This window comes from Hyla sarda, chromosome 3 (genome assembly GCF_029499605.1).
Source record: "Hyla sarda isolate aHylSar1 chromosome 3, aHylSar1.hap1, whole genome shotgun sequence".
In the NCBI taxonomy this organism is placed as follows: Eukaryota; Metazoa; Chordata; class Amphibia; order Anura; family Hylidae; genus Hyla; species Hyla sarda.
The window spans coordinates 68,712,902-68,739,470 of NC_079191.1; the positions used below are offsets into that span (position 1 = coordinate 68,712,902).

Sequence of the window (26,569 nt, forward strand, 5' to 3'; positions counted from 1 at the left end):
TGTGTGACCAGACTAGACATTCCTACCTGCTTCAAATCAGTTCTAAAGAGGCCACTGAGTCATGGGTTATGTTCACATGTAAGGACAGGCTTAACTCCGGAAATGTCTGAAGTAAGCCAGACAGGAGGCTTGGTCAGGCCACCGCTGTTTTTAGATTGACTCGTACCAATGATAACATAGTAAGATTCACAAAGTAAAGATAATACTTTAAATGACTGGATCAAAAGATACACAGGATGACTATGTGTTAGAATAATGTGCAAGGAGCTAGAGATACAGGACTGGACATGGGAACTCTTTATATTATATACCTTTCGATAAAGTTCATGGCGCAGATAGGCTGATATAATATTAAAGCATCCGCCTTATACTATGTACATCCTCCCCATGGTGCAAAAACAGCTCTGAAATGTGACAGGACCTCTGAAGGTATTGTGTGGTGTCTGGCAGTAGGGGCCTTTTAAGTGGGCAAATGGATCAGACTTTATTTTCCAGCCCATCCTGCAGATGCTTGATCAGATTTAGATCTGGGGTATTTAAAGGCAAAGTGAACACTCTGTAGTCTATATCATGTTCCTCAAACCATCCTTGAACAATTTTTGCTATACTCTTTCCCCTAGAAAATGCCACTGCCAGTAGGGAATACTACTGCCATGAAGGGCATAAATATACCTTTCACTAAATAAACTTTTCTAAACTAACTCAGGCTATTCTCCCTAACTACTTCTAACAATCCTCCCACCCTTAAAAAAAATCTGAGCTTTAAAAAAATCTGTATCATGCCTTTCTTTTTGCTCACATAGTGAAATCTCCCAGCAGAAGAAAGTGGGCGTTTCCCAGCAGGCATGACATCACTGAAGCCTGCTGGGGACCACTTCTGCCCTCACATGGTTGCAGTGCTGTGATGAATAGAAGACCTCAAGCTCTGTGCAGCAGCTTTCAGTCTGTGCTTCTTTCAGTGAGGCTCTGTTCAGCTTTTAGTCTGTGCAGCTTCTTTCAGTGAGGCTCTTTGCAGCTGTCAAGCAAGTTCAGTGCCGAGAAAAACTTCTTAAGTTTAGCAGGAGACTAAAATCTGAGATTTTGACCAGACAGAATGTGTTCTGGCCAAGAAGGGAGACCCCTGGTGGCCAGAAGTATACAGTAAAAAAAACTAACAAACTTTTTTTTTTTATGGAAGCCAATTACAAAAGTTATTTATTTGGCATAAGGAATCAAATATCAAAAATCATGTTTAATGACAGTGGCCATTTAAGACTCAAGATTTTCCAGCACAACATTGATCTGAGGATCACAGAGCTTCTATTAGCCTGCTTTCTTCCCTTACTGTTTCTGGGTGCCATATGTTCCCCAGAAAAGTCATGTAAACAAACTTGGCCATCCACATAATTTAACCCCTTCCCACTATAGGACGTATATATACGTCCCAGCACCCGACACGTTCGCGCGCTGGGACGTCTGCATACATCCTAGTGATCTCCTGCACTGCCGTGGGCGGGAAGCACGCTCCCCCTGTTCACCAACGGCGGCACTGCGGTACTATCGCAGTTCACCGTTGGTTGCTATGGCAGCAGGAGGTCAGATGATGAAAAGAATAAAAAAGTTATTCAATAAATGTATGGAGTGAAAAAAAAAATGCCCATTTCACAATAAAACCCTGTTTTGTCATCAAAAAAGATCAAAAACACAAATCATATACATAATAGGTAATAACGTGTACTATAAAGGTATAATGTAAATTACCCACAATGAACATCTTAAAAAAATTGAAAATTCGCCAATTTTGGTACAAATAGCAGAATGAAAAAGATCAAAAGGTAGCACGTATCGCAAAAATGATACCAATAAAAAGTACAGCTCATCCCCCAAAAAATAAGCCCTCACTCAATGGCGTCGGACGAAAAAAAAAAAAAATTATGGCTGTTGGAAAATGAATGGCAGAAAAAGAATTTTTCTCAGAAAAGGAAAAAGAACATAGAAAGCCATATAAAATGGGTATCGCCATCATTGTAATGACCAACAGAATAAATATAACCAATATTTTGGAGTTTTTCACAAAAAATGCTGCATGTTTCAACAAAAAATGCACCACTTATATTAATTGCAATATGTCACGAAAAAAAACTATTTCAGAATCGCTCCCCTCAGAAAAAGCGTCCTAAAGTTATTACCATTTAAAGAGACCCAGTCAAATGGGCACTGTCCGATACAAAAACTTTTGATATGTTGTAAAGCATGCAAAACCAATAGGTTCTTCAATTGCTTTCATTAGAAAATTTTCTGTATTTCATACTGAAAAATCCAATCAAACAACTGTTCCCCCTGCCTGCTTGGACACATACTAGTCTTGCTGTGTCCATGCATCATCACCTATGTCATGGACACTTCCTTGATTGACAGCTGAGTGCAGGGCTCAGAGCTAGAGCAAAAATCCTCCCACTGTCAGCTTGTGTCCTTGTACTGTCAGTGAGGACAAGCTGGGAGTTGTAGTTCTGCTAATGCTCGGGGAGATGTGAGCAGACAGCATACCGAGGGAGGGGGCGGAGACCTGCACAGTGAGGTCACGCCCCTCCCTTTAAGAGGAATTCAGACTAGTGAGCTAAATTGAAAGTGTAATAAAAAAATTAATAAAGGTGCTAGACACATTAAATTATGTACATGGTCCGGATTAGGTACTGAGTGATATATTAAAAAAAACAACTTTTTTTGTTGGATCTGACGGTTACGCTTTATGGTAAAAAAAATGGGTCGGTCCTTAAAGGGGTACTCCGCCCCTAGACATCTTATCCCCTATAAGGTAACATGATTTATCAGACCAGACCATCTTCATCCATTCTTTTGTAGACATGTTCCGATTCTCACATCTTGGCCAGGAGCATGGGCACTCCGATTAGCTAGCTTTTACTTCTCATAACTGCCGCTCATTGAACATTAGTGCCAACCCAAAAAGGAAAGGAGGGCAGTGCCTTGTTTAATCCCACTAAGAAACAGAATAGGAGGAGGGTTTAGGTCAGATGGACTCTCACCTTGTGGAGTACTTGAGTTTATGCATGTCCCCCCTCTATTGATGTGAAGAATCTGCAAGAACAAAAAACACTACTTGTGGTGCTGCTCCAAGTAATCTTCTGTAGAACTCCGGATATTATTTAAATAAAGTCCTATTTATTTGACAAAACTGTACATAAAAATGCAGATAAACACTGTACAAGTCACACAGTCTATAAAAAAAATGAGGGTTCTCCGCATACCATCTAATAACATGTAGGTTTCTTTGTGGGTTTTAATTCCTTACAATTTTTTTGTCCATGGTATTTACTAAGGTTTCCCTACATTTTGCTTATTTAACACCTGCTCTAACCTGTAGGGTTTTCCTCAGCTCAAATCCACTAGATTCTCCGTGGAAACTTTAGTAAATATGTTTGGTTTTTGTGAAAATGTCGGGAACACGCCCCTTTTCTGTGACCATGCCCCCTTTTCCCCTATGGCCACACCTCTTTTTTGTGTTCTCTTAGTAAAATGAAGAGTTAGTCGGGCTTTTCTCAATTCTGGCGCAGACAGAATTTCTGGCGCAACTCGCCCGAATCTAGTGCACGGCCCGACAAAACATGTTGGGTTTGCAATAGTAAATGAGGGCCATTGTGTACCATCCCACCAGGGTAAGGTGTCCTCATAGGACCTTACACTATAGTTATGCCTCTCCTGGGCTATCACAGAACATATCAGGATGAACAAATCCTAAAAGCCACTTATCCTATTTTCCTAAAAATGGCTAAAGGCCCCTTTTTGGGGGCAGGTTTCTATTGATATCCAGGGAAGTAAATCAAATTGGCTCCTTCAAACTGTTACCAACATGTTGAATAAAACTTGCACCAAATGTATCATTTGGGATTTCGGTTAAACCTAGTGATCTTAGAGAGCTGCTTATAATATTTTGCACTCTTAAAGGGGTACTCTGGTGGAAAACAATTTTTTTTAAATCAACTGGGGCCAAAAAGTTAAACAGATTTGTAAATTACTTCTATTTAAAAATCTTAATCCTTCCAGTAATTATCAGCTGCTGTATGCTCCCCAGGAAGTTGTATAGTTCTTTTCAGTCTGACCACAGTGATCTCTGCTGACACCTCTGTCTGTGTCAGGAACTGTCATTCATATTCCACCATGATAAATTAGCAAGATTAAAGGGGTATTCCAGGCAAAACCTTTTTTTATATATATCAACTGGCTCCGGAAAGTTAAACAGATTTGTAAATTACTTCTATTAACAAATCTTAATCCTTCCAATAGTTATTAGCTTCTGAAGTTTTCTGTCTAACTGCTCAATGATGATGTCACGTCCCAGGAGCTGTGCATGATGGGAGCATATCCCCATAGGAACTGCACAGCTCCCGGGACGTGAGTCATCAGAGAGCAGTTAGACAGAAAACAACAACTCAACTTCAGAAGCTAATAACTATTGGAAGGATTAAGATTTTTTTTAATAGAAGTAATTTACAAATCTGTTTAACTTTCCGGAGCCAGTTGATATATAAAAAAAGTTTTGGCCTTGAATACCCCTTTAATTCCAATTGATCCAAACATGGGGAGCCATCTTTAAAGGTCCCATTGGGTAAACAGTCGTTCAGTCGAGAGCTGTTGATCCCCATTGTAAACAACTTGTTTTATCAAAGCTCATTCCATTTGACCCCAACATGGGGTGTTGTCTGTAATTTTAGCAGAAGATGTGTCATGATATTAAGGGACTAAAGAATTTGGCATTGAAATTTGCTCTTTTATAGTATGGTTAGTTATTGTGCTTTAAATGCGTTATAAAATGTTTGATTTAAGACCTTAAGTTTGATTTTTAGCAACATGTTTCCTTAGGAACTTATATTGATTCCTTTCCTTTGTATACATACATGCAATATTCATAGCAACACAACATGGAATAAATTAGCTAAGCTTGTGCATTTATAAAAAGAAAAGTTTCAAGCACTTATTTATGACAACAGCAAATAACTCTAAGAATGGAGCACGCGTTGCATATTATTCCATCACCCGGCGTGAGCTGTGAATGAAGCACGATGAGTTAACTGCTCACTCACTAATGATATCCACATTGGCCCTCATTTACTAAGAAAATCGGGTTGTAAGTCTATCTTGCTTTCTTACCCGATTGCTTTTTCCCCCTGATATTTATTATTATGTCGCATCCTGTTTGTCGCACGTGGGTTTTGTAGGTTTTGGTTTCCAACTCCTCTGAGCTGTCGGGAAAAAATCCACAACAATACAACAAATTCGGGTTGGAAACCTTAATAAATACGTGGGAAAGCTCAGAAATGTCGGGTAACGCCCCTTTTTCGGGTTTGGGAGAATCCACATCGGGTCCGTCAGGAAAAAATGTCGCATGGTGTCGCAGACTGGCGCACGATGTCTGCGACATGGCGCAGACAAAGATGCGACAAAAAAAAACGACAAAAGAGGTCGGGTTTAGAATAGTATATGAGGGCCATTGTCTGGACTTCTGAATGCAGACACCAAAATCTTTACTTTGTATAGATCTAGAACAGAGGTGGGGAACCTCCAGCTCATGGGCCATATGCTGTCCATGACATAACTTTTTATGGCTGGCCATTCGTTCCCAACCAAAGGGCCTCAAGAATCTGACAGTTTTGTCGCAGAACTCCTGTGGGAAAGATGGCCACAGGACACATTAAGATGCCTTTGATATAGCAGTGCCAAAAGGTGTCCAAGTACATCTTAGTATCAACACCAGCCTCTAGTGACCGTGCCTGCTGCTTCTAGAGGCCGTAATAATCTCTTTCTCTGGGCTTGTTGCCCCTAGTAGTAGCAGGAAAAATCAGGAGAAGATGCTGGTGACTGCAGGGGAGAAGAGGTATGTTGGTTTTTTTTGTTTATTTTTTTAATCCTTAGGGGTGTCCTACCCACAATGGGTTGTAGAACTACCTACAGGGGGCAAGCTAACTGCATGGAGGTTCTAAAACTACCTACAAAAGGCAAGCTAAGTACAGGGGGGTCCTAAAACTACATACAAGGGGTCCAAAAACTACTCACAAGGGGGTTCTAAAACTACCTACAGGAGGAAAGTTAACAACAGGTGGTTCTAAAACTAACTACAGTAGGCAAGCTTACTACAGGGGGTCCTTTATGGGGGCAAACTACCTACGGGGGGTCCTATATACAGGAGCAAGCTACCTTCATGGTCTGCCATTATCTGTAAATGACATGCGAATGATTGTTTGCAATGGATGGGGCAGACTGAAGTCTGCCGAAAACTTGATCAGCATAGAATTTTTGGTTATTGTGTATGGCATGATTTGCTAAATACAGCCAATTTTTGACAAATGATTCACCACAGTTATCTGCCAGTTAAAGGGGTACTCCGCTGCTCAGCATTTGGATCAAACAGTTCCGAACCCTGGAGCCGGTAGCTTGGGACGTCATAGCCCCACCCCCCTCATGACGTCACGCCCGCCCCTTCAATGCAAGTCTATGGGAGGGGGCGTGACGGATGTCACGCCCCCTCCCATAGACTTGCATTAAGGGGTCGGAGAGTGCCGTCATGAGGGGGCGGGACTATGACATCACGAGCTCTTGGCAATGGTTCCAGCGTTTGGAACAGTTTGTTCCTAACGCTGAGCTGCACGTTGCTGGGACATAACAGTTTTGTGCCAGTTTTTTAATAAATTTTTTTACCAATTTTGGTGCATTCTGTATTTGCAGCTAAAATTCTGTCAAGTGGCAAGAAAAAGGAGTGTTGTTAACCAGGAGAGAAGAACTACCAAGTTTTTAAAAGATTTCTTATTATTAGAGTAAAATTTTGTGGTTTACATGGTAAAATTTTGTGACGTATTTTATTTCACATTTATTTACAGACCTTTTTTTTGTCGATTACAGACAAAAATGTGAGTGTGTAAAATTAAATATCTATGTCACTAGATTTGACCATGTGTAAAGTTACCCAAAAAGACAGAATATGATCCAAATTGTAACGCACATAGCAGAAATAGATTTCATTTCTTTCTGTCTTTCGAACTGTTGAAGATGCGCCAAAATAAATACCAGGGACATTTTTATCCAACAAACTATGACGTATGGAATGTCAGTCATAATAAATATTGCCAATTGTTTTAACTCACTGGTAAATATCTTTCCTTACTCTTTATCAGCTAAACTGGTAAATGGAACATGAAAAAGTCTGAAAAACCAAAATGATAACCTGAAATTAATTTTACGATAATCATTGAACACAGGTAAAATGTAGATACAGAATGTAATTTAATGTAAACAGAGGCATGATTTGTATATTTATTGATCTGTCACAATTGTACATTAGTATAAAAAAATTAAGGCCTAAGTTGTAGTTAGAATATTCATTGGAGCGATTTGCATAGAACAGCTTGAATGTTCTGTTTTGCTAGAACAAGAGGGGGCTGTCTATTTTGGACCACCCACATCAAAAATGATAGCCGAGCAGCCAGTGAAATAAATAAGTGTCCGCTGTCTTCAGGATCATCTGCACAACACTTTATGTTGAGTAAAGAGTGGTGGTTTGGTGACTCAAAATGTCTTAAAGGGATACTCCGCTGCTCAGTGTTTGGAACAAACTGTTCCGAATGCTGGAGCCGGCGCAGGGAGCGCATGATGTCATAGCCACGCCCCCTCATGACATCACGCCCCGCTCCCTCAATTCAAGTCTATGGGAGGGGGCACGCCCCCTCCCATAGACTTGCATTGAGGGGGCGGGGCATGACATCATGAGGGGGCTATGACATCACGAGCTCTCGGCGCCAGCTCCAGGGTTCGGAACAGTTTGTTCCGAACAGTGAGCAGCGGAGTATCCCTTTAAGATATTACAATCTTTCTGCAGTGTCCCCGCAGGTAAAACTGAGCATTACACAATGCCTATTGATATCAGTAGACTGCCCATTTAACATAAGTATGTACTGAACCCTTCAGAGTAGGACATGATTTCTTTACCTACTCTCTCATCCAGTAAAAAATAAGGGTCCTGAATGTGTATCCCCTCTTGAATTAGGGTACGTTCACACGAGCAGACCCACAGCATATTTTACGCTGCAGATCCGCCGCTGAAAGACCCCTGCATGGTGGATTTACATGTGCCTGCTCGGAGCGGCAATACGCCGCTACGAGCAGACACACTGCAATGTGCGAGTCGCAGCAGGCATGCGCAGTATACTAGCACATTGCGGCAGCTCTCGTCCTAGCTCATGGAGCAAGGGGAACAGCCGCGATGTGCGCAAGTACACCGCGCATGCGCGGGAACTTGGACATAGCAATGTGTCTGCTCGTAGTGGCGTCGGGCAGGCACATGTAAAGCCACCATGCAGTGGTCCTTCAGCGGCGGATCTGCAGCGTAAAATATGTTGTGGGTCTGCTCGTCTGAACGTACCCTTAAGGAGGATCTGTCAGATTGTCTGACATGTCTATCTTAGTAAATACTTTGCTGGTAAACCTGGCAGCAAGTGTTTACTTCCCTTGCAGCGCCACCACTGGATAAAAGATGCATTACAGGGTATTTATTCAAATCAATGGGCTGTCCGTGTATTGGGCTGTCCATGTTGGGTCCGCCAGTGTGAGAAACACTCTTTGTAGCTGCTTTCACTCTTTCGTATATATCAGAGTCCCCATATTTTAAGCTGGATTTCTCTAATAGGTTATATTTCAATGGGTTCTTAAAACCAGACAATCGGTCCCATAAGGGCAGATAAAGTGATTGTAAGGCCTGCTTGGAATTGCAGTATATCTATTATTTCATCATACAGAATATATTAAAGTTCTGCCTACCTTCTTCATCACTAGGGAGCATAGCTGAAGAGAATGCTGTTTATACAGGGTTTAAAGGACACTTCAAAAGGAACGCAAGGTCAGCACCAATCCTTCAAAACAGACGGAGTGAGTCACTGTCTGCAGACTCATTCTCTTTAATGTACTGGAGGATATCTGACTCGTCCATGGCCTGCACATTGGGCTCCGAGGGCTTTATGTCCATGTGTGACAGGTTGGCGGAATTCTTGGACTCCTTAAGAAATGTGGGCTTGGCAGGTATTTGGGGCTTTGGCTTATTCTTTGTCTTCATTCCAAGGCTCAGAAGTTTCTCAAAATCTTCTTCAACCCTGAGGGTAAAATAAAGATGCACAAAACGTCAAATGTAAATCCTGGAATCTGACAGTGACACCAACATGATAGGAAACCTATCAAATGTAGAATGCTGCACTTCTTGGTGGATGTGTGACATTTGTTGCAAATACAGGTGAGACATAATGTACTTTGTTGGTGGAAGTAAGAATTAGGCTTGATAAGAAGATGCCCAATTGTTTGTTCGTATAGAACAGTGGTTCTTAACCTTGTTGGAGGTACTGAACCCCACCAGTTTCATATGCGCATTCACCGAACCCCTCTTAATTGGAAAAATCAAATATAATTTTTTTCAAATTCAAAACATAGGAGGTATATATTTAAGTATATATTTATACATAGGTGCACAAAATGAACAAAACCATTAAGAACAAAACCATGAAAACATGATTTTCACACAAAACCATAATGAATATTTACTGCAAATCAGTGTGACTTCTGTTGTTGTCTTTCAGAGACCAGTTCAGAAATGCGCGGCTTTACCTTAGCAAGTGCCACTCTCATGTCATTTTCGCAACAATGGCAGTGTTCCCCCACATTAGGGAGAAAGAATTCCTCCACATTAGGCAGACAGAGTTCCCTCACATTATGTAGGCCAGTGGTCTTCAACCTGCAGACCTCCAGATGTGGCAAAACTACTGATGTAGGCAGTGTTCCCCCACAGACATACAGCCTCCAGCCATATACAGTGTATGGCTGGAGGCTGTATGCCTGTGTACTGCCCTCTTCAGCGCTCCGGCTATAGCAGTAGGTCTCGGGACCGGTGGTCGGAGTACCGAAGATGACGTGCCACTGGTCACTTGCCAAGCTTGCCAGCGCGCGTCTTCCTCCTTCTCTATCCTCGGCGCCTTTGTTTCCATGGGCGCACGCACGGGACGTCAGTGACATCCCGGCGTGCGCTATGTCCCAGTGGCCCTGCGTTTTTAAACTTAACGTGGGGCCGCAGGGAGTTAATAGTGATGGGGGGAATTGCCCCATCGCTACAGGACGGGCAAACACCGGCTCTGATTGGGGCCCCGAGCTGGCCCGGGGCCTCAAGCAGAGCCGGTTGCTTGGTTTGCCTGTCTTGTTGCGACCTCCCCCGCCGAACCCCCGAGACTGACTCAACGAACCCCAAGGGTTCGATTGAAACCAGGTTAAGAACCACTGGTATAGAAGGTAGGCTGCAGCATATTCTGGAACCAAGCATCCAGGTGTACGGGAAGAGTCAGGAAGAATAGCTGTTGCCCATAGAAGTATAATTCTTCAAGCACTTTCTGACACAGAAACCCAAATATTTTCATCCAACGATCAGTCAGGATTTAGGCGTCAGTCTCCTTTTAACAGTTTGTTCTAATAACACAATGTTCATTTGGCTGAGTCAACTTATGTCCGAGAGTCTCACTGGAATAGTGACAAATATGTACTTAGTGGGACAATTCAGGAAAATAGCTGGAAAACGTTGTATCCGTTGACTGACTGAGCACGGACCCTAGCCATTGATACCATCAGGCATTTAACGGAAAATGTGAACCCCATGTATGTATTAAGATTATACAACTTATTTAAAGGGGTACTCCGCTGCTCAGCGCTCGGAACAAACTGTTCCGAACGCTGGAGCCGGCGCCGGGAGCTTGTGACATCATAGCCCTGCCCCTTCATGACTTCACGTCCCCGCCCCTTCAATGCAAGTCTATGGGAGGGGGCGTAACGCCCCCTCCCATAGACTTGCATTGAGGGGGCGGGGCATGACATCATGAGGGGCTATGACATCATGAGCTCCAGCATTCGGAACAGTTTGTTCCAAAGACTGAGCAGAGGAGTACCCCTTTAACATGACAATAATAAGGGGATATATTAAAACTACAAGTACTCTACAAAACAGATAAACATAGTAGAGTATATTAGGTACAATAGTAGAAGTAGATATATTAGGCTTTAGAGCAGCAAACTCCAATCTGTAGCCCTCCAGCTGTTGCAAAACTACAACTCTTAGCATTCCCTGATAGCCAAAGGCTATCAGAGAGGGCATGATGGGTGTTGCAGTTTTGCAACAGCTGGAGAGCCACAGACTTTTTTGCTTTAGAGCATAGTCACGCCCCCCTCCCATAGACTTGCATTGAGGGGGCAGGATGTGACAACATGAAGGGGTGGGGCTATGACATCACAAGCTCCCGGTGCCGGCTCCAGAGTTCGGAACAGTTCGTTCCAAACGCTGAGCAGCGGAGTACCCCTTTAAGTCGGCCGTAGCTGTACAGAAAATATCTCAGTGACCCTTTGTCCAATCCATGTACTTGCTGAACCTATTTATTACATCCAGTATTTACAACTGGAAGCACTGGGCCCTATACAGTGTAAATTATAGATGTTATACCCTACCGATTAGATATTGATGGCCTTTCTTGAGAATCGCTATAAGAAAAATCCTTTAAAGCCAGCATGACTGTGTTACTGTATTACTACACCCTATCGGTAGCTAAACTGTTCTTTATTTCATTCGTTTTGAACATAAGGAGTTTGTGGCTACTTCCTTTTGCTAATGTTGGTGTTCTGTTTTTTTCTGGTAAGGTCTGCAGGACTCTCTAAGGTAAACCACTCTGGGAGACAAAGAGCAGAGATGCTCGGAGCCATTACAATATATTAACATAATTATTGTTATGTAAAGGTACATGAAACACGCGCCTGTGACTCATCTTTCCCGCAAGGAGTGAATGTCATTGTGTCTGGGACGGTCTGTGTTATCAAACAATATCTTGGAGACCCTGTCACTAATAATTTGCTATCGTCACCAGTTTCAATGGAAAACCACCCAGGACTAAAGTGTTTTCCTGGTTACCTGGGCATAAAGCCAGGGCTGCTTTGTCACATCTGTAGAAATGTCAGTGTGCTTAATACATTATACATTCTCTACGGTTTGTAAGACTTTTTCACAGCATGACATTAAAGGGTAGCTCCCACCATCCTATTTTTTTTTCTGTCCCTGCCTATTGCATATCTATCCCTAACCCCCTCCCTGCTTTTAATTTAAATTTTTACTATATTAAAAATGCTTTTTGTCTGCCAGGCAGTGTGCTCACTACCAGGCAGACTTCACCAGCAGGCACCACGTCACTGATGCCTGCTGGGGGGGACTTCCGCCCTTAGTTCATCTACACAGGGTGCCTCCAGCTGTTTCACCACTACAACTCCCAGCTTGCCCTGACTTCTATTGGCTGTCAGGGCATGCTGGGAGTTGTAGTATTGAAACAGCTGGAGGCACCCTGTGTAGATAAACTATTAGTTACATGCGGTGCTAGCCCGTCCCCTCCGCCTCCCTCCCCCGCGCCATACCCCGTTCCCTCCATCACAAACCCCCCCCCCCCCCCATTACAATTACTGCAGAGTCCGGCAGCGGGCGTGCAGGGACAGCGGCGGCGACGAGGCGGCGGAGGCGGCGATGTGCGGGAGGAGTGGCCAGGGAGCCAATGCGCTCGCTCCCTGCCTGTCTGATTGACAGGCAGGGAGTAAGCGCAGGCTGAATGAAAAAGGACCAATGCCCGGACGCATCAGTCCTTTTTCAGGCGTGACGTCCATCCAGGCTGCAGCCGGCCACTAGGAGGGAGACCCCTAGTGGCCGGTTTTCAAATGTAAATTAAACAATTTTAATTAAAAAAATAATAATAATAAAAGTATATTAGAGATATGTTGTAGTACATAAGTACTACAACATATCAAAAAATAAAGTTGGTGACAGTGCCCATTTAAGATTATCATGTGACAGTTCTTTGATAAAAAAAAACTTTTGCTAAGGAGACACTGCTGCTCTATTCTATGTCATCTCCCAAAATGCACTATTAAACATGAAATCACTTGCTTAAAGAGGTATTCCATGAAAACCCTTTTTATTTATATATATATATATATATATATATATATATATATATATATATATATGTATATATATCACCTGGCTCCAGAAAGTTAATCAGTTTTGGAAATTCCTTCTATTAAAAAATCTTAATCCTTCCAATAATTATCAGCTGCTGAAGTTGAGTTGTCATTTTCTGTCTGACAACAGTGCTCTCTGCTGACATCTCTGCTTGTCTCAGGAACTGCATAGAATAGAAGAGGTTTGCTATCGGGATTTGCTTCTACTCTGGACAGTTCCTGAGACAGGTGTCATCAGAGAGCACTTAGACAGAAAAGAACAACTCAACTTCAGCAGCTCTGAAGTACTGAAAGGATTAAGATTTTTTTATAAGTAAGAAGTAATTTACAAACCTGTTTAACTTTCTGGAGCCAGTTGATATATATATAAAAAAGTTTTTTCCTGGATAACCCCTTTAAAATGGGGAAAGGAGACCAAAATGGGGGAGAGTTGCTTGAGGAGTGTCAGTAAAATGAGTCACAAACATTTCAGTAACATAGAACAAGACCGCAGTGGCCTCTAGGTGTGTAGGCTTTTTACAAGAAGTGACACAAAATTGTGTGGGTATAATTTACTAAGCATGCATTACAGAGGGATTAGAGAGAAATATCCAGGCTAGAAGACCCATGCCAATGGTCTGCTGCTGATGCATGGCTCAGACAGGTCAGACTTTTTCAGTTCTCCTAAAATAATGCACATTTTAGAAAAAATACCAGAAAAAGCAGTACAGCAAAGAAAGGGTTAACCTAAGTACTAAACAAATGGCACTGCACTGGGGAATTATATATACAGCACGCTACTATAAATGGTAAGTGGGGGAGAGTAGGTAATGTACTGGCTTTGCAAGGAGCTGTAAGCAGAAAAGAAAAGTTAATACATTTTGCCAGCAAAGCAAGGAAGGGATTACACTAAGCACTGGTGCTGCTGCTGAGATGAGAGGAAAACCTTGCAAGGACAGTGTAGATACTCTGGACATTCACAAATGAAGGTACACAGTCTTTTTCTTCAGCACAGAGCACATGCTAAGTCCGGCCCCCAATTTCTGGAATCTGTCTTTCTGAGGCTGTTACTAGAGACATTTGGAACCTAACAGCAGGCAAAGGATCACAGATTGCAGGAAAAGGTTTCACCTAGTGGCCAAGGCTATAGAGCTATAAGAAGTCATTTTTGGTAAATTAAGTAATTAGTAGTCTATCAAATGGAAGGAAGTTGTATGAAACAACCATTTCAATGATACAACTGGCACCAAAACAGGAAGCTTGAGCTTCTCCTAGTGTTTCCTGAGTAAAGACAGGATTTTATCATTTAACTATCTTTGTAGGGAACCTGGAGCTCTGACCGCTATAAAAATACGTGAAGAAAACTATTTAGCATGGAAAAACATACATTAGTTACAATGGAGAGGAGAAACCACGGCACTCGACCTGCTGGAACACTTGTGCTTCTTTATTGTAACACTAGCTGAGTACCCGGCGTTGCCCGGTTTTTCCTATCTAATCCTTTTTGGAAGGAAAATAAACAAAGGAGGAAGCTTTTGACTTCATATCCGGTCCTCATATATTGTTGTCATATCCCAACCAACTATCCCGACCTTCTATCCTGTCCTCCTATCCCGACCTCCTATCCCGACCTCCTATCCCGTCCTCCTATCCCGACCTCCTATCCCGACCTCCTATCTCGACCTCCTATCCTGATCTCCTATCCCGTCCTCCTTTCCCGTCCTCCTATTTTGACCTCCTATCCCGACCTCCTATCCCGTCCTCCTATCCCGTCCTGCTATCCCGTCCTCCTATCCTGTCCTCCTATCCCATCCTCCTATCTCGAACTCCTTTCTCGACCTCCTATCCCTACATCCTATCCTGTCCTCCTATCCTTATCTCGACCTCCTATCCAGACCTCCTTTCCCGACCCCCTATCCCGTCTTCCTATCCAATCCATCTATCCCAACCTCCTATCTCGACCTCCTATCCCGACCTCCTATCCCGACCGCCTATCCCGTCCACCTATCCCGTCCGCCTATCCCGTCCGCCTATCCTGATCTATCCCGTCCTCCTTTCCCGTCCTCCTATCTCGACCTCCTATCCCGTCCTCCTATCCCGTCCTCCTATCCTATCCTCCTATCTCGTCCTCCTATCTCGACCTCCTACCCTGATCTATCCCGTCCACCTTTCCCGTCCTCCTATCCCGTCCTCCTCTCTCTACCTCCTACCCGACCTCCTTTCTCGACCTCCTATCCCTACATCCTATCCCGTACTCCTATCCTTATCTCGACCTATCTCGACCTCCTATCCAGACCTCCTCTCCCGACCTCCTATCCAATCCATCTATCCCAACCTCCTATCTCGACCTCCTATCTCGACCTACTATCCCGACCTCCTATCCCCACCTCCTATCTCCACCTCCTATCCCGACCTCCTATCCCGACCTCCTATCCCGACCTCCTATCCCGACCTCCTATCTTGACCTCCTATTCCGATCCGTAATATGTGTACCAGGTATTGAAATATCTCCAGCTGTACGGAAGTTATGTGGGAACATCCATTTCCCATTGATTTGCATGGGAGTTTAAACAAAAGCCCTGACCCTCTCAAATGGGGGTAGTTAAGGGTTAAATTAACTATCCTATATTTTAAGTGGACATATAAGTAACATGTGACCAAGTATTATGGAAATATCTCCAGCCGTTTGGAAGTTATGCAGTAACATATATTTCCCATTGACTTGTATGGGACTTTAAACATAAACCCCGCCCCTGGCAAATCGGGGTGGGTAAGGGTTAAATCACCTATCCTATGTTTGTTGTTGACATATAAGTAACATGTGTGCCAAGTTTCATGTTAATATCTTTAGCCGTTTGGACGTGATGCTGGAACATACACACATACATACAAAAACACACACACGTTGAGTTTTATATACGTTATATAGATGGGGATATACACACACCGGGAGCGAAGGTGGAAGGACGGGACGACAACTGTTTTGCCGCTACAAATGGCCCTGCGTCACTTCCCCGTCTTCACTCTTAAGTATGAGAACAGCATTTAATTTAGCCAAACGACAAAGACGGCAAAACAATACGTGCCGTATGTAGGTCCCGGGGGTACCAATATATAGCCAAAAACAAAGAGACCCACAATACTAATATTATTTCAAAAAGTATAACAATCTTTATTAGACAATAAAAAACAATTTTAAAAATTAGTAAAAGGCAGAGGATGACCTTACGCAGGAGACAACAAGTGCCAGTGGACCTGGTATGGGTAATGTAGGCATTCAGTCAAGAGCATACATAGTATAAGACTGGCGTAGCTGCATACTTATGATATCGTAACAATAGATATAATATCTAACATACATTGATGTAACATAGGGAGCAGCAATGCAATATAACAAACATAAATAGGAACCCAAGATGGGTAATACCTAAAAAAGACTACCTGTCATATACCCAAAGGCCAGGAGCACCAAGCACCAACACCCCAACGCACGTTTCGCGTATGGGCTTCGTCACGCCCCCTTCCTGAATATGATTTCCAATAAATTGAGATATTGCTGGTACTGTATTTTCTTTCTTTGTAACACTAGTGTTTCTGCAACAATACACAAACTTCGTCTGGGCATCCTGTCGTACCTACCTAAATAATGCATCTGTGTCTTCTGTGGTTGATGGTTTAAAGGAAGGATTATCACGGCATGCAGATGGCATCAGCAAAGAGTCGCCTAGCTTCACAATCCCTCCTAGGTCTTGCTCTTCAAATAACTTTATATCTAGAAGAAAACAATAGAGGATATCATGGCAATGATAAAAGGTAGTCATATACCTACAGTAGGTGTCGGTTAAAGGTTTATTTGGCCAACAGGTATCTCTTCCTATTGCGCTATACATATGACTGGTCAGCACTCGTGTGCTAAATGAAAGATGTAGGGGGTAAGCCACGCAAAGTCCTGCCCAATTCTTCTCTCCTCTAACATCAAGAGAGAGTCAGGAAGACATGTTAGAAAAAGCAGGCATTGCAAGTAAAAGAAGCAATAAAGAAATAGCAAGCAACATGGTGCAATTAAAGCTGGCCATACATATACCAAATGTATGGAGGCTTTCCAACTTTCCCCCAATGGCAGATATTAAGTGATAGTAGGATTAAAGGGGTACTCCAGTGGAAAACTAATTTTTTTTAAATCAACTGGTGCCAAAAAGTTATACAGATTTGTAAATTACTTCTATTTGAAAATCTTAACCCTTCCAGTACTTATCAGCTGCTGTAAGCTCCAGAAGAAGTTGTATAGTTCTTTTCTGTCTGCCCACAGTGCTCTCTGCTGCCACGTCAGTCCATGTCAGGAACTGTCCAGAGCAGGAACAAATCCCCACAGCAAACCTCTCCTGCTTGACGAGTGTCAGTAAAATGAGTCACAAACATTTCAGTAACATAGAACGAGACCACAATGGCCTCTAGGTGTATAGGCTTTTTACAATTAGTCACCCAAAATTGTGTGGGTTCAATTCATCAAGCATGCATTACGGAGGGATTAGAGAGTAATATCCAGGCTTGAAGACCTTGTCAAAGTTGTATAGTTCTTTCCAGTCTGACCACAGTGCTCTCTGCTGCCACCTCAGTCCGTGTCAGGAACTGTCCAGAGCAGGAATAAATCCCCATAACAAACCTCTCCTGCTCTGGACAGTTCCTGACACGGACAGAGGTGTCAGCAGAGAGCACTGTGGTCAGACAGAAAGGAAATTCAAAAGTAAATTAAAAGAACTTCCTGTGGAGCATACAGCAGCTGATAAGTACTGGAAGGTTTAAGATTTTTAAATAGAAGTAATTTAGAAATCTGTTTAACTTTCTGGCACCAGTTGATTTAAAAAAATAAGAAAAAATTCCACCAGAGTACCCCTTTAAACCTTGTATATTTTGGAGCTACATTCAATACTTTGCCTTTTCTATGGTCCTAATATTAGTTCTCAGATTCTGGCACAACGAGAGCTTCTTACATAAGGCTGTTATGACGCCACTAATACACTGAAATGGGGGAAAGGGACAGATTGAATAGTTCACTGGAAATCTAAAGCTAATGTCACATCTCACCTCCTTGTTCCAGTAAATTATTTTTCTTGGTTGCCAGAAAACAACATGAACACTTGACAATGTTAGGTTTATAATTACACGATGTGGTGATTACATTTTAGAAGAACATCTGATCCCCATAAACGGAGCAGCGCTGTGGTTTGATCTTTCTATCCATGGTGAGTTTTACACCATTAACTGATATAATGAAATATTTTCTGCCTTTTTTTTCTTTATGCTGGAATTCTCCTTTGCGAGATCACTTAAAGGGGTACTCCGCCCCTAGACATCTTATCCCCTATCCAAAGGATAGGGGATAAGATGTCAGATCGCCGAGGTGCCGCTGCTGGGGATCCCCGGGATCCCCGCTGCAGCACTGCGCTATCATTACAGCACAGAGCGAGTTCACTCTGCACGTAATGACGGGCAATACAGGGGCCGGAGCATCGTTATGTCATGGCTCCGCCCCTCGTGACGTCACGGCCCGCCCCTTTCAATACAAGTCTATGGGAGAGGGCGCCGCGGTCGTCACGCCCCCTGCCATAGACTTGTATTAAGGGGATGGGCCGTGATGTCACGAGGGGCGGAGCCATGACATCACGCTGCTCCGTCCCCTGTATCGCCCGTCATTACGCACAGAGCGAACTCGCTCTGTGCTGTAATGATAGCGGGGTGCCGCAGCGGGGATCCCGGGGCTCCCCAGCAGCGGCACCGCGGCGATCTGACATCTTATCCCCTATCCTTTGGATAGGGGATAAGATGTCTAGGGGCGGAGTACCCCTTTAAGTCTGGTCTTCTATCATCACTTCAACCAGTAATGGATTTTTTAAAGCCATTAGCTCCCCTTAGGCAAGATGGGCCAATGGGTAAAAAAAAAAAAAAAAAAAATATGCCACTTTATAATATATCTTCTTTACCTATTTTCCCTCTTTTGTCCTGTTTTGCTTCTAGGTGTATTTTCTGCTGGGGTACAGAATCCTGTGGCTAACTAATGGACTACAATCAGTTTCTTCTTTAGTCAGGTTCTATTAACAGAATTTCCCAGCACAAAGACTCTCCTCTAGTGATTAGGATTGTCACCTGGTCGGTATTTTTTGGGCACAGCCGGTATTTTGGCGATATAAAAATACCAGCAATGCAATGGCCAGTATTTATCCAACAATCCTCCAACTCCCGGAATGTTGCACCATATACTATACCAGTGTTTCAAACCCAGGGCACCTCCAGCTGTTGAAAAACTACAACTTTCAGCATGCTGGGAGTTGTAGTTTTGCAACAGCTGGAGGCACCCCTGGTTGGGAAACACTGACCTATACTACCCTGTTTCCCCGAAAATACACCCTACCCCAAAAATAAGCCCTAGCTGGATTATCGGGGTTGGCTGCAATATAAGCCCTACCCCGAAAATAAGACCTAGGCCGGTGGTCTTCAACCTGCGGACCTCCAGATGTTGCAAAACTACAACTCCCAGCATGCCCGGACAGCCGTTGGCTGTCCGGACATGCTGGGAGTTGTAGTTTTGAAACATCTGGAGGTCCGCAGGTTGAAGACCACTGACCTAGGCAATGCCCGGGCTGCAAATATTAAAAAACAAACTTTAACTTACTGTACCTTCATACTCTGTTCCCCCGTTGGGACGTCTCAGAGCCTTCAGCCTATCACCGGCCGCAGCGATGTCCCACCTCGGCCGATGATAGGCTGAGTGCATTGTCATGTGAGGAGCCGGCCGGCTTCTTACATGACAGTGGGCTCAGCCTATCATCGGCCGAGGCGGGACATCGCTGTGGCCGGTGATAGGCTGAAGGCTCTGTGACGTTCCCATCCCCAGGAAACAGCAAGAACAGCGGAGGGACCATGAGGCCGGTTCCTTAGCAACGGGGGAACGGAGGACGAAGGTAGAGTTAAAATTTGTTTTTTAATATTTGCAGCCCGGGCACAGGAATACAAAGTACAAGTAGTGATAATTATTTGGCAGGGGGGGGGGGGGGGGGGGAGAGAAGCTGTGCTCGCGGGTGACATACGATAGTCTCCCAATGTGGGGTGCAGCGCTGGGCTGATAAACCGGTGGCGGGGGACGTTGGGGGGGGGCGGGGGGCAGAGCTGCATGATGATGATGGGGGGGGGGGGGGGGGAGTTGTAGTTGTAGTTTTCATTTGGGGCAGCTGCTGAGCCACAGGCTGTATCAGGGGATGCTGGAAGTTGTACTTAGCAACTAAAGCGATCAAAAAGGTGCATCAAAACAAAAATGGTACCCTTAAAAACTACAGATTTGGGCGCAAAAATGAGCCTCATACATCCCCGTTTAAGGTGAAATAAAAAAAGTTTTAGGGGTCAGAATAGGACAAAATTTCCCCCACATATGTGTATCCTGTGATGTTACGCATATAGAATTAAATTATGCAAATTATCATGACCGGTATATTTTTGCAAGAAAGGTGGCAACCCTATTGGTGATTGATCCTGCAGCTGCCCCCTCTCCCAGATATTAACCAGCAGACTGTAGTGAGTAAAATCATGTCAGCAGCAACATGGAAAGAGAGAGGACATAGGGGAGTTTACAGTCTCCCTATAGGTAATAATCTTTTAAAACAGAGGGGTGGGGATAGAGAGAGAACACTAAAATTACACTTTACAGTGTCAAGCTGAATCTCCACAAAGAGCTTGTTCTATAAAGATATTTCCCTTACAGGAGTACTCCACCCATAGAAATCTTATCCCCTATTCGCTTGGGACGCCCGCAATCTTGGCTGCGTCACCCCAGACATCCGGTGCATGGAGCGAACTTTGCTCCGTGACGGATGACTGGTGATGCGGGGCGGAGACCATGATGTCACGAGCAGGCATGGCCGTGACATCATGGCCAAGCCCCCTCAATGCAAGTCTAATGGAGGGGCATGACGGCCGTCATGCCCCCTGTCATAGACTTGCATTGAGAGGGCTTGGTCGTGACGTCACGAGCCTCTGGCAAAGCACCTGCACATGTCTTGGGGCAGAGTACCCCTTTAGGATGTTCCCTCATGTACCCTATCAAGGCCCAATAAATGAGGCCCCATCCTTGAGACCTAACAGTACAAGCCAAAGAGCCATTAATAAACAGCAGCTCCCAATATGGCTGACTCAAGCTGTCCATGTACCCCACCATTCAATTCCCTGGTTGAACTTGATGGACATATGTCTTTTTTGACCGTAACAACTATGTAACTATGTATTTCATAGAGGGTCATCCATCTGAATGGTCACTATGTCATTCTTTATTTTTCCTGCAGAAATTAGTAGCCGACTGCTTTATCCCCTGGAAAGACAAACTGGATTAGTTGGGAATCCAACTAATTCTACTTCTATACAGGTTCTGTGGATTTAGTACTGCATTGTACTACATGTTATTATTCTGTAGCTCCTATTGTTATTAAGTAGACTTTTCCTGTAAATGATTTCTGTTTTCATTTAGCTTCGATGGTTAATAGAGAAATCCTGCAGTGTACGACCATACGAGCAAACACACCAGATCCGAAAATTATTTATGTTAAAAATACCAGTGTGAAGAGGAGCTATAACCCTCCTGTTATTTTCTCATCTGCACTGTGCTACTCTCCCAATACAGGAGGGCGGCAAACCCATGGAGGGACCCATAACTCAACTGTGTTATGACATATGGGATTACATGTTCTCTAATACTAAACCATGAGCCACGGAACGTCCAAAACCCCACCCATCGTCTGAAGTAAAGTAGGAAGTTGTGGATGCAGAAAGGAAATTATTTCTCACTGTCTGCCATAGTACATGGAAAAAAATGAATATGTATTAAAAGATTGGAATAATTTAACCTCTTATGTGGGCAGGAACATGGGAATAAAGTATTGTCTGTCCTAGTAATGACGATGTTGTATTTATTACGCACAAATAATAGTTATCAATACTAAAACATTGTTATCAATGTTATGATCTGTCACAGAGATTGGAAAAAGAAAAAAGAAAGAAAAATATGGGTGGATATTAATTTCAGAAGGAAATGACGACCACCTAATGTCTATGGTTCCTAGTCGATTTACTAGTGGAGAAGAAAAATTGCAGAAACGGGATCTTCTATTGATGCTGGTTCCCCTAAACATGAACTGTATTTACCATATGTTGTAACAGTATATTTATTATAAAAATCAGACATCCAACACATTTCTGGTCTGAAGAAGACCTTTAGTCGGGGGCATGCTCGATGGATTAGAAAGTCCAATTTGAACCAACACAATCCTTTATTGACCAGTGAGGTAAGCAGTGACACATATGCCTCATGTCAGGCTGCATTCACACCACGTTTTTGCAATACATTTCCTTTATCAGGTTTTTGATGAAAAACAGATTCCTCAAAACTGTACTAAACTGTATAAAAAACGTGGGTACAAATTTAAACCCATGTACGGTTTGAAAAATGATGTCCGGTTGCATCAGTTTTTTAAGAAAAAAACATATACGTTAACTTTTCACTACATTATGAATAAAATTTCACGTGTTTGATTGAAATTACAAGAAAAAAAATGTGCAAAGCCAAAAACCGTATGGTGCAAACCGGATAGAACCATACGCACATATGATTCCCATTGACTCCTATGTTAAAAAAAAACTTATACGGTTTCAATACGTTTTTTCACTAGGACCAAAGAACGTAGTAGGGGTACGGGAAAAAACAGACAAAACCGTACAAGATGCCAAACAGATGCAACCGGATGCCTCTTTGGCATACGGTTTTCAATGGAAAGTCAATGCATACGGTTTTCAATATGGTTCCGTACGGTTTTCAAATTGAAAACGTACATGGAACTGTATTGCAAAAAGGTGGCGTGAATGCACCCTCGGAGGCTTTTCTTCTCCAAATGTTTATTCTGTTACCATGTGCTTTGATAGTTCCAAGTCTCAGCAAAGGTTACAACATAATACAAGCATGGTCGCAGTTGCCAACACTTTTTGTAGACATTCCATTCAAAATTAGGTGACAATTGTCAAGTTTATATGGATGTAGAAATGCAAGTGATGACTATTTCCATGCTGTATTCCAAAGAATGAGGTCAGTTTCCATTTGTGTGTGAATAACATTTCACAACAGCCAGTACCACCACCTTGTCTCCACGGCACGGCAGGATTAGGTACTGTACAGGAAAGCCCATATGTGATTGGTGTCACTGCTGTAAGGGTTAAGGTGTAGTTACCATAACAGTTTCTGAAAAAATGATGTACACTGTAGGCACAATAAATAAACGGAAATAGGCTCTTTCTACCTGCTGTATGCATCATGGTTCTAAAAATATAAAATGGGGCACCTGAATATTTTTTCGTATACAGGTCTTCTGCAGAATTATGAGCACCAGGTTGATGCAGCTGCTGATTCATGATTGCAAAGTACAAACCACATTGACATATATTATTACCATGCTACCTGCTAATTTTCTCCTAGGAGACATCTATTGCCTGTATGGGTCAGTATTAGGCGAGGCGAGGCGTTTGTCATTTTGATGGGCAGCAGTATTTCTTCTACTAAAAAAAGACAAAATCTGCTATGCAGGATCCTAAAGGAGCTGCCAATACAGATGTGAACAGATCCTTATTCACACAAGACAGGGTGTTCATCGGGGAGATGTTTTTCATTTAGGTTGCACAATCGTGTCTGTGTAAGAAAGGTGGAGGAAGAGCATAGGAATAAAAGAGATGGGGGGGGGGAAAGGAAAGAAGGAGGAAAGAAAAGGTAGGGCATGTTTTTTTTATCCCTGTGGGTAGTCCTTTGCTTTATTTTTATGTGAATTGATGGTCTTGGTTTTCTTCTAAAACATCTTATTTGGAGAACACGTTTATGGTCTTCTTAATCACTCTGTGCTACATGTGAGACAATACATAGGTATGGACTGTTGCTGGATACTTTTATACCATGTTGGACTCCTTTGAGCATCTTTTGTGCTCCTTTTATATTCGTCTGTACCTCTATTGGGGGGGAGCTGAGAATGTTTTTTTTTTTAATAGAACATTCAACTAAAATGTAACTGATTAAAAAAAGAAAAGAAAGTAAAAAAGAAAGAAAGAAAAGAGTGAGGAAATAAATAAATAAAGAGGTAAGAAAGAGAAGAAGAAAGCAGGCAGCGGGAAGAAAAAGGGAAGGAATGAACAAAAGAAAAAAGGAAAAAGAGGAGAGAGAAAGGAAACCAAGAGAGAAAAAGAGAAGGGAAATAGAAAGGAGAGAAGAAACAAAGGCCCACAGAGCTCTGAACATCCAGCTCCACAAACAGAAATACCTGTGAATAAAAACGAAAAAAGAGACCAACGGAGGCGCCCCGTGTATTACCACTTAGACCCTTTAAGGAATTAAAAAAGGGGGTTTTCGTGCTTGGATGGCCGTTAGGTAGTGGCCACTCACCTTGAGCAAATAGGAAATTTGCATGTAACCCACCACTGTGGGTAACCAATATATGGAGAAACAGCTGCTATGCCCGGGGTCCCAGGAGAAGGAGTAATCCAATCCTGAGGCAAGCGAATGTAGGTAGAGAAAAAACGACCCTTGAAATGGTGCTGCTGTGTCCAGTAAGAAATGGAGGTCAAACCAGAGATATATCAAAACACTGGAAAACACTGGAGTGGTTTATTGAAAGCATAATGCAATAAAAGGTATGGATGACGTGTTTCGGGGGAGCCAACCCCTTCTTCAGATACTGATCTGAAGAAGGGGGTGGCTCCCCTGAAACGCACCATCCATATAATTTATTATTTTATGCTTTCAATAAACCACTCCAGTGTTTTGATATATCTCTGGTTTGGCCTCCATTTCTTACAGGACACAGCAGCACCATTTCAAGGGTCGTTTTTTCTCTACCTACATTCACAAACAGAAATGTCAGATAAAAAGGTCTTGTAAATAAAGGTAGCAATGCGAAAATCAACCAAAACCTACACACAAACAGGAAGCTCTCCAGGCAAATATAATATCTTACCTACAATATATTTCTAAGCCTCGGTTTTATATTCTCTGTTGTTTCTTTAACAGGTTAATACTTTACTCACCATCTGACATCTTATAGGATTTCTTGCTTTTGGCTGAATTATTTGCATTTGTTTTAAACAACTCTTCATCCGGATCAACTTCATCATCAAAAAGATCCACTGTGGACTTGGAAGGTAACTTGTGGTCTTCCCTTTTCTTAGTTGTGGATTTCTTCTTTATTCGCTTTTCCCTGACATACATGACATAACATATTGACATGAGATTTCTTCACTCCTGAATATATTAGAATACAGAACTATACGCAAAATATGGCACTAAGATCTGGTATGAGAAGAAGCAAGCCCTATATGTTTACTATAAGATATACTTCAATAGGTGTCAGTTATTGGTTGAATAAGCACAAAAGTTTGAGCATATAATATTCTAATTGCCATAAAAGGCCCACAACTGATTTAAAGGGGTATTCCAGGAAACAACTTTTGTTTTTATATCAACTGGCTCCAGAAAGTTAAACAGATTTGTAAATTACTTCTATTAAAAAATCTTAATCCTTCCAATAATTATCAGCTGCTGAAGTTGAGTTGTTCTTTTCTGTCTGGCAACAGTGCTCTCTGCTGACATCTCTGCTTGTCTCAGGAACTGCACAGAGTAGAAGAGGTTTGCTATGGGGATTTGCTTCTACTTTGGACAGTTCCCAAGACACATGTCATCAGAGAGCACTTAGACAGAATATAACAACTCAACTTCAGCAGCTAAAAAGTACTGAAAGGATTAAGATTTTTTTAATAGAAGTAATTTACTGTTTAACTTTTTGGAGCCAGTTGATATATAAAAAAAAGTTTTTTCCTGGATAACCCCTTTATGAAACATAGTGTTAAAGGCGTTATACAGTATTTTATAATCCCCCTCTTCACAAAAACACCTATATATTGCTGGGGTGAGGGGGAAATAGAAAAAAAAAACTTACTTACCCAAGCCTTGCCCACAGCTCCTGTTTGCCTTTGTCAATCCACTGATCTTCTCTCTTTTTCTTGCTTCTGACCCGAGTGCTTGGACCTTCCTACTTAGCCAATCATTAGCAGAGATGGGACACTGCTGAGGCGGCAGGTCCCACTTTAAAGAGGTACTCCACTGGAAAAATCTTAATCCTTCTAGTATTTATAAGCTGCTGTATGCTCCAAAGGAAGTTCTTTTCTTTTTGAATTTCCTTTCTGTCTGACCAATGTGCTCTCTGTTGACACCTCTGTCCATTTTATGAACTGTCCAGAGCAGGATAGATTTGCTATGGGGATTTGCTCCTACTCTGGACAGTTCCGAAAATGATAGATGTGTCAGCAGAGGGCACTGTGGTCAGATAGAAAGGATATTCAAAAAGAAAAGAACTTCCTGTGGCGCATACAGCAGCTGATAAGTACTAGAAGGATTAAGATTTTTAAATAGAAGTAAGTTAAAAATCTGTTTAACTTTCTGGCACCTGTTCATTAAAAAAAA

At 42.6% G+C, this 26,569-nt stretch overlaps 1 protein-coding gene across 6 annotated transcripts in view; it reads right to left on the reverse strand.

The window, feature by feature from the left end:
- Window positions 1-26,569, reverse strand: part of HS1BP3 (HCLS1 binding protein 3) — a 269,176-nt gene that overhangs the window by 152,215 nt on the left and 90,392 nt on the right. For 3 of the 6 annotated variants that reach the window (XM_056564279.1, XM_056564280.1, XM_056564281.1), the window contains 3 exons: window positions 25,138-25,307; window positions 16,678-16,810; window positions 7,751-9,131 (listed from right to left, as the gene is read on the reverse strand). In XM_056564279.1, the coding sequence (XP_056420254.1) occupies window positions 8,897-9,131; window positions 16,678-16,810; window positions 25,138-25,307 (538 nt within the window). In that variant the 3' untranslated portion in view covers window positions 7,751-8,896. Of the gene's footprint in view, window positions 1-3,053; window positions 3,076-6,589; window positions 7,193-7,750; window positions 9,132-16,677; window positions 16,811-25,137; window positions 25,308-26,569 lie in introns of those variants that run through there. The other 3 variants (XR_008890990.1, XR_008890989.1, XR_008890991.1) reach the window with 3 other exon arrangements.